Genomic DNA, 16,847 nt, shown 5'->3' with positions numbered 1-16,847 from the left:
AAGGTTAGCGTTCACCTGAGAATGAATTTCCTTCTGCAATTGTTTAGCTCTACTCCTTGTAATTGGACCAGCTATATCAAGTGGAGTTTCATTTGAAGATGAGTGAATGCTAGGCATGTCCTCATTACCTTCGGACGAGCCCGCATCAACCACATCAACGCCCAGGAGGCTCAGGACGCTCAGGGCGTAGTGCTCGGTGAGTTCCTAGTCAGCTCAGTCTTGGCAACAATATTGTTTGATTCCGGAGCATCACACTCATTCGTATCCTCAAATTTTGTGAAAAAACACAATATACCTACAGTGCTACTTAAGACACCCCTATTAACCCGAACGCCCGGAGGTGACATTAAGTGCCGGCTGGGTTGTTCTAGGGTAAGGATCATTTTAAGTGGGGTAGAGTTCCTAGCAGACCTAGTAGTACTTAAGTCTAAAGGTATAGATGTGATCCTTGGAATGGATTTGCTAAGCCTGCACAATGGCCTTATAAGTTGTGCTGACAAGGTAGTATACCTAACCAACCCAGAAGGAGTACAAGTAACCTGCCACACTCGAGGAATGGACCGGACCCAATGGTTTTTAGCATGGAAGCTAAACTTTTGGAAGAAGTTCCAGTAGTAAATGAATACTTAGATGTTTTTCCGGAAGAACTCCCGGGGATGCCGCCAGATAGAGATATAGAGTTTGTCATTGACCTTGTCCCTGGAACCTCTCCTATAGCTAAGAGACCCTATAGGATGGCAGCCTCTGAATTGGCAGAACTAAAAAGGCAGCTGGAAGAGTTACAACAAAGTGGTTTCATTAGGCCGAGCTCATCACCATGGGGAGCTCCGGTTTTGTTCGTCAAAAAGAAGGACGGAAGCATGAGGATGTGCGTGGATTACCGTGCACTAAATGAAGTCACCATCAAGAACAAATACCCCCTTCCCAGAATTGATGACCTTTTCGATCAGCTGAAGGGAGCCAAGTATTTCTCCAAGATAGACCTAAAGTCGGGATATCACCAGCTCAAGATTAAGGAAAGTGATATTCCGAAGACGGCCTTCGTCACCCGCTATGGGCAATATGAGTTTACCGTGATGTCCTTTGGACTCACCAATGCACCTGCTTATTTCATGAACCTCATGAATAAGGTGTTTATGGAAGAGTTAGATAAGTTTGTCGTAGTTTTCATTGACGACATACTTATTTACTCCAAGAGTGTCAATGAGCATGAACAGCACCTATGAGTGGTCTTGGAAAAGCTGAGAGCGCACAAGCTCTACGCCAAGTTCAGCAAGTGTGAATTTTGGCTTGAGAAGGTAGCATTTCTTGGTCATATCTTGACCGCAGAGGGAGTAGCAGTGGATCCCAAAAAGGTCGAAGCAGTCTCCAACTGGCAACAACCAGCCAATGTTAGTGAAATCAGGAGCTTTCTCGGTTTAGCCGGATATTACCGGAGATTTATCGAAGGATTCTCCAAGATAGCCCGACCCATGACAGAGCTACTCAAGAAGGAGAAGAAGTTCACCTGGACTGAGTCATGTGAGAAGAGCTTCCAGGAGTTAAAGAGAAGCCTGACAACCGCCCCGGTACTAACCTTGCCAGACATCCAACGGGACTTTGTCATTTATTGTGATGCATCCCGTCAGGGGTTAGGATGTGTCCTTATGCAAGGTGGGAAAGTAGTGGCATATGCCTCCCGACAACTCAAGCCCCATGAGCAGAATTACCCGACCCATGACTTGGAATTGGCAGCCGTAGTACATGCCCTCAAGATTTGGAGACACTATCTGATTGGGAATATGTGTGAGGTCTACACAGACCATAAGAGCTTAAAATACATCTTCACCCAGCCAGAATTAAACTTAAGGCAAAGAAGGTGGTCAGAACTGGTTAAGGATTATGATGTGGTAATTGATTACCATCCTGGCAAAGCAAACGTGGTGGCGGATGCCTTAAGCCGAAAACCTTATGGACCTAAGAATACCCACCTTCAAGAAGAGATGGCACAATTAAATGTGCACATCGTCCCCCAGGGTTACAGACACAAGTTGAGTGTTCAACCTACTTTGGAGGACCAGATCAGAAAGGCCCAAGGTGCAGATAAGGACTTGATGAGAATCCGCACGCATACGGGGGAAAACAAGGCACCGGAGTTCAGAGTAGATGACAAAGGAACCTTATGGTACAAGGATAGAATTTGCGTACCTAAGGGGGGAGAGTTTCGACAGACTATTATGGATGAGGCCCACAACTCAGCATATTCCATCCACCCAGGATCCACCAAGATGTATGTAGATATAAGGCAAAAGTATTGGTGGAGTGGAATGAAAGCGGATATTGCAAGATTCGTCGCCCATTGTGATACTTGTCAAAGGATCAAGGCTGAACATCAGAGACCAGCAGGATTGTTGCAACCCTTGCCCATCCCGGCTTGGAAATGGGATGAGATAGGAATGGATTTTGTAGTGGGATTACCCAAGACACAGAAAGGACATGACTCCATATGGGTGATAGTGGACCGGCTCACCAAAGTCGCCCACTTCCTACCTGTACGGACCAATTATGGTGGAGAAAAGCTTGCACGGCTCTATGTGGATAACATAGTGAAGCTGCATGGCGTGCCTAGCAGAATTGTTTCTGATAGAGGGACCCAATTCACCTCCAGGTTTTGGAAAAGTTTGCATAAGGCCATGGGCACCAAGTTGGACTTCAGTTCAGCTTATCACCCGCAGACCGACGGTCAAACAGAAAGGGTGAACCAAATTATGGAAGATATGCTGAGAGCATGTGTCCTTACTTATGGCAAGGATTGGGAACAAAGTTTACCGTACGCTGAGTTTTCGTACAACAATGGTTATCAAGCAAGCTTGGGCATGTCACCATTTGAAGCTCTTTATGGGAGAAAGTGTAGGACCCCCCTGATGTGGTCAGAAGTCGGAGAGCGTGCCCTGGTTGGACCCGCACTCATAAAAGAAGCGGAAGAGAGAGTGGCCGAAATTAGAGAGAAACTGAAGGCCGCCCAATCCCGACAGAAGAGTTACTCAGACAAGAAGAGACGAGAAGTAAGCTTCAATCCAGGAGACTTCGTCTATCTCAAGGTTTCACCTATTCGAGGGACTCGGAGATTTCAAGTACATGGGAAACTAGCCCCTCGGTACATTGGGCCGTACCAAGTACGGAAGAGGGTCGGAGCTGTAGCATACCGTCTAGAACTACCAGAAGGAATGTCTGACATACATCCAGTATTCCATGTATCCCAACTGAGAAGATGCCTAAGGGCACCCGAAAGAGAACGGGTGACGGAAGAAGAAATAGCCTTACAGAAAGACCTTCGGTACCAGGAAGTACCTGTTAAGATTTTGGACACCATCACAAAAAGGACAAGAAACTCTGAGGTACGGATTTGCAGAGTTCAGTGGAGCAGACATGGGGTAGAAGAAGCTACATGGGAACGCGAAGATGCCCTTAAGAAAGAGTTTCCCCATCTATTTAGGAACCGGCCGAATCTCGAGGACGAGATTCATTTTAAGTGGGGTAGGTTTGTAACGCCCGCGTTTTTACCCTGTCTAAATTACAGTACAAACCACTCGCTAAAAATAATTTTCAAAACTTTTCCGTCATCAAGCTCGGATCGTTCCTAAACCCTTACCGCCCAAAACATCCCTCGACCTTTCGCCGTCTGACATCCGATATTGACCGCCAGCCTTTCTCTTTTCCTCGACCCCCGCGACGTGCCGCGTGCTCAACTCCTCACTCGCGACCGTCGCCGCGAATCCCGCCGACGCAGCTCTTTCCCCTCGCGCGTCGCGTCGCACGCTCGCGACCTCGCCGCGAATCCCGCTGACGCAGGACCCTCCCCCTCCTTCCTTTTTCTCCCCTGCTTCTCTCCTTTCCCCTTCTTCTTTTTTCCTTTCTCTTTTCTCCTTTCCTGCTCCTTCCTTCGCTCCCCTGCACGCGCAGCACAGCACCGAGCAGAGCTCGGCGCCGGTCACCACCACCACCACCACCCTCTCTCCATTGACGACGCCACAGGGACGGCCTAACCAGGCCCCTCCTCTGCGCGCGCCGTACCCCGCCGTGCCGTCTTGGCGCTCGCGTTGCCCCTGCTTGTCACGGCACCGAGCAGAGCCGGCTACCGCGCGTCGTCGCGCCACTGGCCGCTTGCCCCTGCGCCGCACGCCCCCAGGCCATCCCTCCCCGCTACGCGCCAACCCCCGCCCTACGCAGCGACGACCAGCGCCACCGGCCGCCCTGCGCAGCGGCGACCCTGCCCCCACTGCCATTACTGGCCGCCACCGACCTCCACCGCGCCCCCCTCCTTCCAGCCCTCGCCGGCCTACAAATACCCCCCCACGACGCGCCTCTCCACCACCACAAGTAGGGATGGCAACGGGTAAAATCCGCGCGGATATTAACTTTCTAAACCCGTATCCGCACGCTAAAACCCGTGCCCGCACCCGCGCCCGCAACCCACCACGGGCACGAAATGACATCCGTATCCGCTATCCGCGGATATCCGCGAACCCGCGGATATCCGCGTACCCGCGTGCCTACGCCGGCCGGGGGGCGGGAGGCCGGGCCTCAGCGGGGGCGGGAGCCTGCTGCGCCGCCGCGGGTGGGGGGGTGTGGGGGCGCGGCGGGGGCCTGCGCTGGCCGGGGGCAGGAGACCGGGGCACCGGGCCTCAGCCGGGGGGGAGGGGACAGGAGCCAGGCGGGGTGCGGCGGGCGGAGGGGAGGAGGCACGCTGCCGGCCGGGCGGCGGCCGCGGCGCCTCCAGCGGGCGGGGGGGCGGGCGGAGCCGGGCCGGGGGGGGCGCGGCGGGCAGAGCCAGCCCTCAGCGCCGGGGATGGGGCCGCGGGGGCGGGAGGCGGAGCCGGGCCGGGGGGCGCAGCGGGCGGAGCCGGCCCGCAGCGCCGGGGACGGGGCCACGGGGGCGGGGCGCGTGCGCCGCCGGCGGGCGGAGCCGGGGGGGTGGGGGGCGGCCGGCGGGGCGCGCGGGCGGAGCTGGGGGGTAGGGCTCCGGCCGGCGGAAGGCGGAGCCCGGTCGGCGGGGGAGCGCGGGGGGGGGGGAGAGCCCGGTCGGCGGGGGAGCGCGAGCGCGGGGGGGGGGGGCCGGTCGGGGGGGTGCGGAGGGGACTAGGGGAGGGGGCGGCGGCTGGAGGGTGGGGACTGGGGAATCGGGAGTTCGGGACGGGGAGCCTCTGGAACCCTAAAATTTATATATATACGGGTTATTCGAATCCACATGTCAGCGGGTTTGCGGATTTGCGGATTCGGATATCAATTTTTCAAACCCGTTAGAAAATACCCGTTGGGTTTAGAGTTGTACCCGCGCCCGTATCCGCGGGCACAGACTCGTACCCGTATCCGCGCCCGTCGGGTTTGGTATCCGCGGGTACGCGGATATTTCGTACCCGTTGCCATCCCTAACCACAAGCTTCCCCTGCAACTCCCAGCCCCTCCCCGGCCTTGCTCCACCGCCGCCGCCAGGACCTCCGCCCGCCGCCCCTGGCCCTCGTGGGCAGCACGCCCCACGCCGCCCCGACACAAGGTGAATGGTGGAATGGATCCCCCTCACTCCCCTCTCCGTGTAGCCCCGTCCCCGGGCGCCGCCGTGCCCTAGGGCCGCTGGGATTGGTGGCGCCACCGGCCCCCATCCCCTCCCCTGTCTCTGGTAACGGGAGGAGGAAGAAGGGCACTTTTGCCCTGAACCCCCTGCCCCTTTTGCCTATTCCCTTAAGAGCCCACCCCCCTTTTACCCCCTCTTTACAAATAAAACCCCCTGCTCATTCCATTTAGGAAATGAACCCCTCCACTACACAAGATAATTACGAATAAGTCCCTGACCCTTTTTAGAGTACCCTAGGTATTCCCGGAAATTCCAATCAAGCCCTCCCCTCCCAACAGTAATTACAAATAGGTCCTTAGACCCTTACCCCTTCCCTAAAACCCCGTTTAGCCTATTATTTTATGCGCCAAAAATCCCCCGTTTGCCCTGAAACTTTACCACGGCATTTCTAGCATAATGACGGCCGTGCCATCAAGAAATCCCCCGAGAATATTCTTTCTACCATTGTTTCGTAAGTTATTTCCGATTCGGGCTTGTAGATAAAACCTTTACCTCTTTTCTTTATTGAATGTGCGCCGTAGATCACGAGGTGATCGAGGGAGAGCCCGTCGACGAGCAGTACTACGAGCAAGAGTCCGAGAACCAGTGCCGTGAGCCAGAACCTGAAGGACAGTACCTCGACCAGGACTTCCCGGAAGGCTTTGTGAATGGCAAGTCCAATCCCATCCTTTGATGCATATTTATCCTAGATTTATAAATACAACCTGTTGGCCTGTTTTATAAAATGCATCGTTTTATTGCAAGACATGGTTGGATAGCCACCCTTTGATTGCTACGACTACTCCTTGATGACCTAGGATTGCTCCGCTAGACGCTAACTACTGCTAGAGATGCCTAATACCTGTTATTCCCTTTATTATATTTTGAACCACGACCACAAGTGCTTTACCAAAAGTAAGGGTACGAGTGTTTTAAAAGCTAAAATGGGATTTTGGGGAAATAAAAGAAAGGCTTAATCTGGCGAGATGGATGGCGTTTTCTGTGTGAAATGCCACTAGTGTGCTTGTACCTTTGTGGTTGAGCATGGTCGGGAGATGTCCGTCTGGTCAGTATAAGGATGAACTGGGGTGTCATCTTGCCTAACTCATTTATCATACAACCACTCGACCGTTGTGTGGGGCAACGGCTTAGCATAAACCCCACTAGTTGTTCTACTAGCCAAAAGGAGAGCGGGTGAGCAACGGGAGACCATGGAGAAGGCATACGATCTGTGTGAGTTATGTCCCTATTATGACCTTGTTGATGGGTCATTAACCCCATGGTAGCTTCCGCGTTGGCTAGTTAGATTCAGCTAAGGTGGGTAATGGCTTTGTTAGGATCCGCCGCGACATTAAGGTGTTCGTAGTGCGGTACCCTACTTGTGGGTAAAGTGTACCACCTCTGCAGAGTGTAAAATCTATTCGAATAGCCGTGTCCACGGTATTGGACGCGTTACGGCATGGTCACTTCAATAGATGTTACGGGATGATTGGCTTTGTGGCGTGAGTTGTTTTGAAAGTACTCGGCAGTTGTGCAGTAAGCTACTGTGGACGCCGAGTACGATGACACTAAAACTTGGATCCTTCGTGCAGGATCAACACTACTTAAGGTTCGATTACTATAAAAATGTTTTGAGAAAGTGCTTTTGTTAAATAAACCCATGCATGTGTAAAATCTTGCTTTATCGCAAATAAACCCTAACCCCACCCTTGATATAACCTGCATGATCTCTGTTATCACCCCCTCCGCGGGTGTGGTTGGACTTGTTGAGTACCTTTGTACTCACCCTATATTTATATGTGGTTTTCTCAGAGGAAGACCCGGACTACGTGATCGGAAACGACGAATAAGGGTTGTGTCCGCGCCCAACTCTGCCTGTGGTGTTGGCCCTCCGCAAGATGCTTCTGCTAGCGTGTTACTCTGAGCCCGAGTTGGATCCCGCGTGGGTCACGCTTTGGTGTATTACCATAGCTATTTTATTACTAGTTATCGTCTGTATCGAGTGCCCGCCTCCTCGGAGGTTTGTACGGTAATGTACCATCTGATGTAATAAATGTGTATCAGCCTCCTGGGACTGATTTGTATATCACATTTAAGTCTCCTCGGATGAGGGGACGCTTCAAGAACGTACCGCTTCAGCCCAAACCTTTTGCTAAAGAGTCCCTATCCTTTTGAGAAAACAACCCGCGGTCCACCCTTAGTTCAAAACTATTTGCGGATAAGTCCTGTTTTAGCGCCGGAGCCCCCTGAACTTTCTGGTTTTTGAACCCGCCGTCCATGCCCTGAGTTTTTGCAGGTTAGACCCTAGATCTAGCCTTTAATTGCGTTTAGGCCCTTAGTCTTTGCGCAGAAACCCCTGGTTTTCCTATTTTCTTACAAAAAAGCCCGTAGACCATGTTTTAGCCCTAGATTTTGCGTCTCAGCTCCGTTTTAGGTGATTCTCACACTCACGCGATCGTTGTAACGCGTAGAATAGTTCTATCATAGTTTTGTGTGCTGTTTTGATGTAATGTTGTACTGTTCCTTATCTTTTGTCCTTGTTTGCATGTGTGTGCATGTGTGGACCATGATTGATGATTACGATCGTGAGTAGACGTCGAGCCTCCGGAGCAATACCAGGAGCTGCCATCTTCTGAGCAGTTTGAGCAGCAGCAGGAGAACTTCGAGGAAGGCAAGTATAACATGAACATCCTGTCACTTTTAAATACAATTTCATACTACATTTTAATATTGTATGCCTATAAGGACTTCCTAGCCACCTTATCCTTTATATAAATACCTTGGGTTGCATTTTGGTTAGTTGTGCTAGGTGCTGCGCTCTCACATACCTCAGTCCTTTTTAATCAAATTTGATTAATGGTTATATGCAACTTAAATCTGAGAGTGGCCCTCTGTGTTGTGTGCTTGAGCGGCTCACGTCTCGTTAAAAGATGTTTTTGTTAGAAACATGGTTTAGGGGGCCAGCACGGTGCTTAGTGCTTGGTTGGCCACTCTCCATAAGGACCGGTTCATAGAGCGACAACCTGGGACAACCGCGCAACCACATGACTGGAATGGGACGGTCTTCACTTACTAATTAGGTCATTTTGGTTTGGGAGTAACTTACCTGCGGGGCAAGAGGGGTGGTAAGCTTCTATGGCCCTCGCGCTACGAGGCTTGGTCTGTGCTGTGTGTCTTGTACCCCCTCGAGGCTTGCTCCATAGTCGCTGATCCAGAATCCTTAGCGGTTACACCTTACCAACGTGTCCTTTGTAACGGTCTCGTAGTGTGCTTGCTAGTCATCTCACCTAAGGAAGTGTGATGAACAACTAGCGTAGTTCACGACTTGTGGGTAAAGTTGTGCAACCTCTCGAGAGTCTAAAATTGATATATCAGCCGTACTCACGGTCATGAGCGGCCCAGATCCTCCGTCTAATTAGTGGGGTTTACCTTGGTGGTTTGGTTTGGATTTCAGTAGTCTCATGATTAATTCTGATTAATTATTATGTAATTTGGGTTATGGTAATTCATCCACTTGTAGTAAATAGCTTTAATAAAATTTGCCAAGACTAAAAGCTAATGCAGTTGAGTCAGCTAACCTTAGAGCCTCATAGTTTGTGTTATATTTGCTGAGTACAAGTTGTGTACTCACACTTGCCTTCTCTACTCTTCTGTTCTCTCTGGGATGTCTTCGACTGCTGCTCAGTACCAGGCGACGTGGAGGACTACATCAGCGGACTCGACGATTTCTAGGCGTTGTCTTCCAGTTGACGTCCCTGTGGCGCCCTATTCTTCATGTATTTATTTTACGCTTCCGCATTCCTTGAACTGATTCTTGATTCAGTTGTAATAAAGATATTCATTTATAATTTTTACGCATTTATCCGAGATACGTGCTGTGATATCTTGATGATTCCGTTGTATATATGCGTGACTTGATCCTGGCGCATATATGATTGCTCGATTTATGTTCTTATAAATCGGGTGTGACAGTTTTACACATGCAAGGGTTCATTTAATAAAAGAGTTTTCTCAAGATATTTCTATAGTAATCGAATAATAAGTGGGGTTGATCCTACACAAAGGATCCAAGTTTTAATACTACTGGACTCCTCATCCATAGTAGCTCACTGCACAACTGCCGGGCACTTTCAAAACAATTCACGCCACAAAACCAATCATCCCAAAATGTCTATTGCAGTGACCATGCCGTAACTCGTCCAATACCGTGGACACGGCTATTCGAATAGATTTTACACTCTGCAGAGGTTGTACACTTTACCCACAAGTAGGGTACCGTACTACGAACATCTTAATGTCGCGGCGGATCCTAACAAAGCCATTACCCACCTTAGCTGAATCTAACTAGCCAACGCGGAAGCAACCATGGGGTTAATGACCTATCAACAAGGTCATAACCGGGACATACTCACACAGATCGTATTCCTTCTCCATGATCTCCCGTTGCTCACCCGCTCTCCTTTTGGCTAGCAGGACAACTAGTGGGGTTTATGCTAAGCCGTTGCCCACACAACGGTCGAGTGGTTGTACGATAAGTGGGTTAGGCAAGATGACACCTCAGTTCATCCTTACATTGACAAGATGGACATCTCCCAACCATGCTCAACCACAAAGGTACAAGCACACTAGTGGCATTTCACACAGAAAACATCGTCCATCTCATCGGGTTATATCTTTCTTTGATTTTCCCAGAATCCCGTTTTTATCATTTAAAACACTCACACCCTTATTTTCGGTAAAGCGCTTTGTGGTCATGATTAAAATATAATAAAGGGAATGAAAGGTAATAAGCATCTCTAGCAGTAGTTAACGTCTAACAGAGCAAATCCTTTATAGACATTAACCTAGGTCATCAAGGAATAGTCATAGCAATCAAGGGGTGGCTATCCAACCATGTCTTGCGATAAAACAATGCATTTTATAAAACAGGCCAATAGGTTGCGTTTATAAAACTGGGATAAATATGCATCAAAGGATGGGATTGGACTTGCCGTCCTCAAAGCCTTCCGGAAGCTCCTCCTCGAGGTATGGGTCTTCGGGCTCCGGCTCGCGGTCCTGCTCCTCCTCGGTCACACCGTCGGCTACAACACACAAACAATCACACAATAAAACAAAGTGCGCCGACGAGCTAAAAAGGGAAATAGAGAGCTTCGACTAAAAATAGAGGAGGCTATTATATTTGTTGGATGTGGATCTTGGGACTTGGAGAGAGTATTTGATGCGTGGTGGAGTTTGGAATCGATTCAGACCATAATGTCGCATGAAATGGGGGCTGCGGACTGCATAAGGAGGAAAAGTGGAGGGGGTCATGCACAAGTCTGCCTTTCTTCTTCCTCGAGACAGAAGAGGAGGGGGAGGGAAATAGTAGGAGGGGGGCGGCCAGGCCATGGGCGCCGGCCCCCTGGCGCATGGCAACACCTGGGGAGGGGAAAAAATAGAGAGGAGGCCGAGGGGGTCCGATTCCGGCCCTCACCTCCTGCGGAGACGGTCTACGGAGGGCTGTCCACGGTGATGGGTGGTGGGCGGCAATGGTGAGCAGCGGCGGTGAGCTGCAGCGTGAGGTAGAGAGGGAGAGGTGTTTGGGCGGTGTGGGCGGAGTGAGGGGCGGCTTGGGGTCTGATTTATAGGCCGAGAGGAAGAGGGAGGGGGATGGCCGGCGTGGGGGGTCACGGGCAGTACAGGAGCCTCGCCATTAATGGCGGCCGGGATGCTCGGGGACAAGGCGCGAGCTGCGAGGGTGAGGGGACGGGACGGGATAGGCCGGCACAGCAGCGGGCCGCACGCTGGCTTGGCGTGTACGGGCAGCAGCGGGTCGTGCGCTGGCCCGCGCGTGCGCGCAAGGAGCGGGCTACAGCTCGAGCAGGCAGCAGGCAGCATAGGGGAGAAAAGAAAGAGGAAGCCAGCGCAGAAAAAAAGTCTGGGTAAAAAAAGTTTTAAGAGAGAAATAAAATGGATTTTTAAACAAAATACGAGAAAAGAAAAGATAGGACAAGCGCGCGGCGCCGACGATGGCGGCCGGGCAGGCGCACGCAGCCGACCGCAACACGATGGTGATGTAACGGGACGGCGGGGCTAGTGGAAAAGGAAAAAGGGACGGGCGGCTCTGCGGAAAAAGAGGAAGAGACTGCGCGATGTCGGAATGGCGGGAAAATCGGGAGGTGGGCTTCGGGAGCTCAAGCGGTGGAAAAGGTTTAAAAGATTTTTAAGCGAGGGATTGGTAAAGTAATTTAAATAAGATAAAAATGCGGGCGTTACAAAAGCGTGCTGCGAGACATGGTCAGTCAAGATGGGATTTTCCCCTCTTTGCTTGAGAGAGATATCTCTAGGCCTCTCGAGTGATCGGATCAAGAAATGCTTGGCCGTGCTAGGGTTATGTGTTAACCAAGGATTGCAGATCACAGCATTGAGAAAGAGAGGTCAGTTTGGAGCTAGATCAGATATCGTGAGGCAAAGGGAATAGTATATATATGAAATTGTGATTGCTCGTTCGATAGGATCTTTGCGTGTGCATAGGAGTTGACACATCTTGCTAGAGGCTGCTGTCAACTATTGGTCGAGTAGGAGTACTCAAGCCATGTCTATTCGCGTGTGAACCCATAGGGTCACACACTTAAGGGGCTGGAAGCCTAATGAGGATATGATTGGAATTAGACTGGGCTTAGGTGCACTAATGGGCCTTGGTTAGGTAGCCCATTAGTGGGTGCCTATAAAAGAAGGGGTGGGGGCGCATGGAGTGGCGAACCCTAATTCCACGCCTGTTGGCAGCTACCTGTTCCCACGCGCGCACCCACGGTTGCCCTCGCGGACCTAGCAGTCCGGAGTGCGATGCTTCTTCCCCGTACATGTGGATACCTTGGAGGTGCTGCATCTGCTACACGAGGACGAGCCACACATGAGGAGGTCTTGCAACTGCACTGCCGGCGACTGGCTGCACTACCCCGACGCGCTACAAAAGTTCCGCACTCGCGCGTCTAGTGGTAATTCCGTGATATATAACAGCAGTTTTCTTGGTTTATGCAGTGGAAAAATTTTGTTTATCGCTAGCGTAGCCCACCTCATATCCCTTCAGTGGTATCAGAGCCGTAACTGCTTCGTTATATGTTCGAGTGTGTGCATATGGAGATATGCGTGGATGTAGATGAAATCCTAATGCTATTTTGTGTCCCCAAGAATAAGACAAAGAATGGCCTTGGGTAGTGTGGTTTATCTAAGGGAAAGGGTCAAGGAAGGATAAACTCTGCTGCTACTCAATTAATTCAGGCACCGGTCTGACCTTGGTCTGCCAGGCCATTAGCTCTACTCCAAACCCGAACGTGGGGGATTTCACAAGACACGCCGAAGCGTGACGGACGGACAGGGCTGTCACCTTCTGCCGCCTACCCCGCAACACCGTGGGGCTTGCAGTATACAAAGGTAATCTAAGGCCTAAACACCACATTTATGCCATCGACTACTGCTCTATGTTGTACAGGGTTATTCCGTCTTCATCAGGGGCCCTCTATTAGAGCATCCACTACAAGAACGGATGATTATCTCGTAAACGAATAATAGCAAGAGAATAACTTTACTAAGAACTTTACCACTATAGATATACTTTGATACTTACTCAAATGCTTCATATCCGACGAGGTACGAAGAGAGGCCGACACACCCTGCTATTCTCCACACTTCTCCTCACATACTCCCTATCCTAATCCTACCAGTAGGCTCAAGTGGAGTCCCTCTACATTTCCTCTTGTCCACTTGTATCTTGGTGTGTTTGAGAGGGGCTCCCCTCCTCTTTTTATAGGTTGGATAGGTCGGTTCCCGAGGGAGGTTTATATGGAAACACTCAGAACCGATATAAGGAGGATAAGAGTGAATCTCCCGCCAAGCTGCACCTAGACGGGAGTCAGGGCAGGTTCGGCCGACCCCAGGGTCGGCTGACCTCTGGTGGGCCCTCCTCTGCACCGCCTTCGCTCCACAAGCTGACAAGTGGGTCTTGATCTTATCCTTTGGGTGTTGCCGCCTTGAAACGTCGGTTTGATCTGATGAGTGGGCCCTTTTAAGTGGAATGCAGAATGGGATCTGCTGTGTGTTTCTTCTGCATTCGCTCGTGTTTTCTCTTGTATTTGACTTGTTATTTTTATATTAAAAGATGCAAAAGTTGACGGTTGAATTTGTGACTTGACAGACGGTAACACCTAAGTTAAGTGAGCACGGAAAATCAAAGCTACTAGGCTCGGGCGAAATAACGAAAGCATTCGTAAAGAAACAAAAATGAAACCCTCTCGAGCAAAATGCCGAAGGCATTTGTAAATGAAACAAAAATAAAACCCTCTCGAGGGAACGCCGATTGCATCCGTAAACAGAGAACGATTGCAAAGCCCCCTTGAGTGAGGCGTTATTTGCAAACGAGGGGATGGAAACGTTATGTGCAAAGCAAAAGGCTTTCGCACGCCAATAAAGAAGATGTCCGCAAAATTATAAATTCATGTGATTACAGACAATTAAAAGCCGAAGGGTTTATCACACTTTTAATAATAGGGATGCATCTCGGAATGTTGGCTGCCTTGGTAGGGAGAGGAGGGGGCAGTTGGGGTGGGGGGGTTCGCTTCCATTAGTCAGTGCATAACGCACAGAGGTATATGGAAAAGTTCGCAACCATAGGAAGAAAATTATTGGATTTCATAACATTGCAGACACAACTTGGCAATCCAATCATAGTTTACATGCATACAACATTATTATAGTAAAATCATCCATCTCCAAATATTACAACACGATCTTAAGTTCCCTTACAACACAGGAAATAATGTCATGGTTACATTCCTTGGAAGCGAAACTATTAGATTACAGGCTCGATTCCGATGACACAAAGTTCTTGTTTCAAAAGATTATTCTAAAATCAGCAACAAAATGTTAGATGAAGACGTGGACTCATCTTTCTCCTTGGGAAGTTGATACATGTTGTTTGCGCGGTAGCCCTTCATTACTCGTATGTCTATATTGGTCCCAGCTATGCCCGCTATTACCTGGGGCAGTCCCAACCCAAGACACTTCTTGTAGTTTCTATACTTGCCATGTCATATAGGCACTACATATAGAAACTATACTCCTAATGCATAATTTCTTCAAAATAAATTGCTATGCAATCATATCTCTTCTCTCTCTTTTCTCCTCCTATCCTCTTTTCTTTAGTCTTAAATTTCACGTAGACATGGTTTCTTGCATAATATACGGTTTCTTTATATTATTCCTTTTCTCCTCATTAACTCTCTTGCCACTTCAGATTTTTCTTACATGATAACATATTTAATGCTATGGAAACTAGCTCAGTTGGAGGCTTGGGACAGCCTTGACACGCAAAACACGCGCCAATAATAAAATACAAAATGGCACAGTCATTTTCCTCGCTCTGTCCTGATCCATGCATAAGTGTGTCCCACCTCGTGGTCCACGAGCTGATGGGAATGGGACAGCTAACCCCTGAGATAGCATCCTGACAAATAGTTGCTAACCTACCCAAGACACACACACACACACACTAGATAAGTCCCCGCAAGGATTAGCGCTCGATGTATCTACGCAAACCAAGCAAAAAGAAAATTCCAGAATTGTCGCATAGAGCAATGGCAGGTCAAGCTCAAACTGTAGTCCCCACTGATGCGGAGCTGCTGCAGGCGCAGGCTGACCTGTGGCGACACAGCCTATACTACCTGACGCCAATGGCACTGAGGTGTGCCGTCGGGCTTGGCATCCCCACGGCGATCCACCGCCTTGGAGGGGCTGCCTCACCCACGGACTTGATGTCTGCACTATCTCTCCCAACTGCTAAGCTGCCGTTCCTTCGTCGCCTGCTGCGGCTCTTGGCAGCCTCAGGCGTGTTCAATGTCGACAAGAGCACGGAGGAGGGGATATACTGCATCAACCCCTTGTCCTACCTCTTGGTGGATGGCATCCCTCATGAGGTACACATCAACCACACGTCTTTCGTGCTCACGGCCACCTCAACACGCTACATCGATGCGGCAATGGGGCTGGCTGACTGGTTCAAGAAGGATGTGGTGACACCACCTTTCGAGGAACTGCACGCAGCAACTTTGTTCCACGAGAGTATGGAGAGCCTTGACGCAGATTTCCACAAGATGGCAAATGAAGCATTGGAAGCCCACGACAACTTTGGGATTCCAATTGCGTTACGGGAGTTCCATGACTTATTTAAGGGGATTCAATCAGTAACTTACTGCTGTGGTGCCTCTGGTGATGATGCATTTGCCAGGGCCCTTGTCAAGGCCTTCCCACACCTAAAGTGCACAGTGCTGGTCGATCCCAAGATGTTTGGCACCAAGCCGGCTGATGGTGTCATAAGCTATGTTGCAGGTGACATGTTCAACTTCGTCCCACCGGCTCAAACTGTGGTGCTAATGGTAACAATTTCTAGACTCTGTTATGAGTCCTGTTGCGAATAAAAATTTCATGAACTAACTTAGACAATATTATATAAAAATTAGAAATGTGAACCAGTGCCACTTTAACACCTAAATGTCAACTTGATATTTTCTCAGCTTGATGTAAATGACTTGCAATCTGGCTCAAAGCTCTAGAATATATCATTGCATAACTATGTTACAATGTCTGTATGACAGCTTGTGCTGCATTTTCTCACCGATGAGGATTGCGTGAAAATCCTTGCTCAATGCCGAAAGGCAATTCCTTCACGAAAGGATGGTGGAAAAGTTATCATTGGTGATATAGTGATTGACTATTCTCCCGGGCCAATGTTGGAAGCTCACCTGTTAATGGACATTGCAATGATGACGATGACTAAAGGACGGCAACGGGACGAAAATGAATGGCGTGAGATTTTCAAGAATGCAGGGTTGAGTGACTATAAGCTTCTAAAGAAATTTGGAGCTCGAGGTGTCTTTGAGGTCTATCCATAAGATTGCACCGGGGCTTGGCATGATGATGTACTAATTAAATAAAGGTCATGCCTTAGAGTTTTTTATGGATCACAATGCAGCTGAGTCGGCAGTAGTCTTGCATGCTTCCTTATGATCCGTAGAACTTTCACTTGGAGAAGTATCAGTGCGCATCGGATGAAAATGGCAAACTAATATTTCCGAAACAGGTGGCATTGGGGATAGTTTGTTCTATGTACCTTTTTATTTTGTGAGTAATGTTAATTATCATAATATATCGTGGCTGTATGTTGCTTGCAATATATGTACGTTCAAGACCATAATGAAAATGTGCATGCTGCCTTGCCATCTCA

General features: G+C 49.6%; 1 protein-coding gene across 1 annotated transcript; it reads left to right on the top strand.

Annotated features, from left to right (window-relative positions):
* The first annotated feature begins 15,139 nt into the window (after nt 1-15,139).
* Nucleotides 15,140-16,847, top strand: LOC112903401 (probable O-methyltransferase 2). Its single transcript, XM_025972658.1, has 2 exons — nt 15,140-15,999; nt 16,219-16,847. The coding sequence occupies exons 1-2, from the start codon at nt 15,148-15,150 to the stop codon at nt 16,513-16,515; spliced, it is 1,149 nt and encodes a 382-aa protein (XP_025828443.1). The 5' UTR covers nt 15,140-15,147; the 3' UTR covers nt 16,516-16,847.

This window comes from Panicum hallii, chromosome 8, assembly GCF_002211085.1.
Source record: "Panicum hallii strain FIL2 chromosome 8, PHallii_v3.1, whole genome shotgun sequence".
NCBI lineage: Eukaryota > Viridiplantae > Streptophyta > Magnoliopsida > Poales > Poaceae > Panicum > Panicum hallii.
Note: the sequence above shows the minus strand (reverse complement) of the source record. Positions and strands in the feature narration are given on the sequence as shown.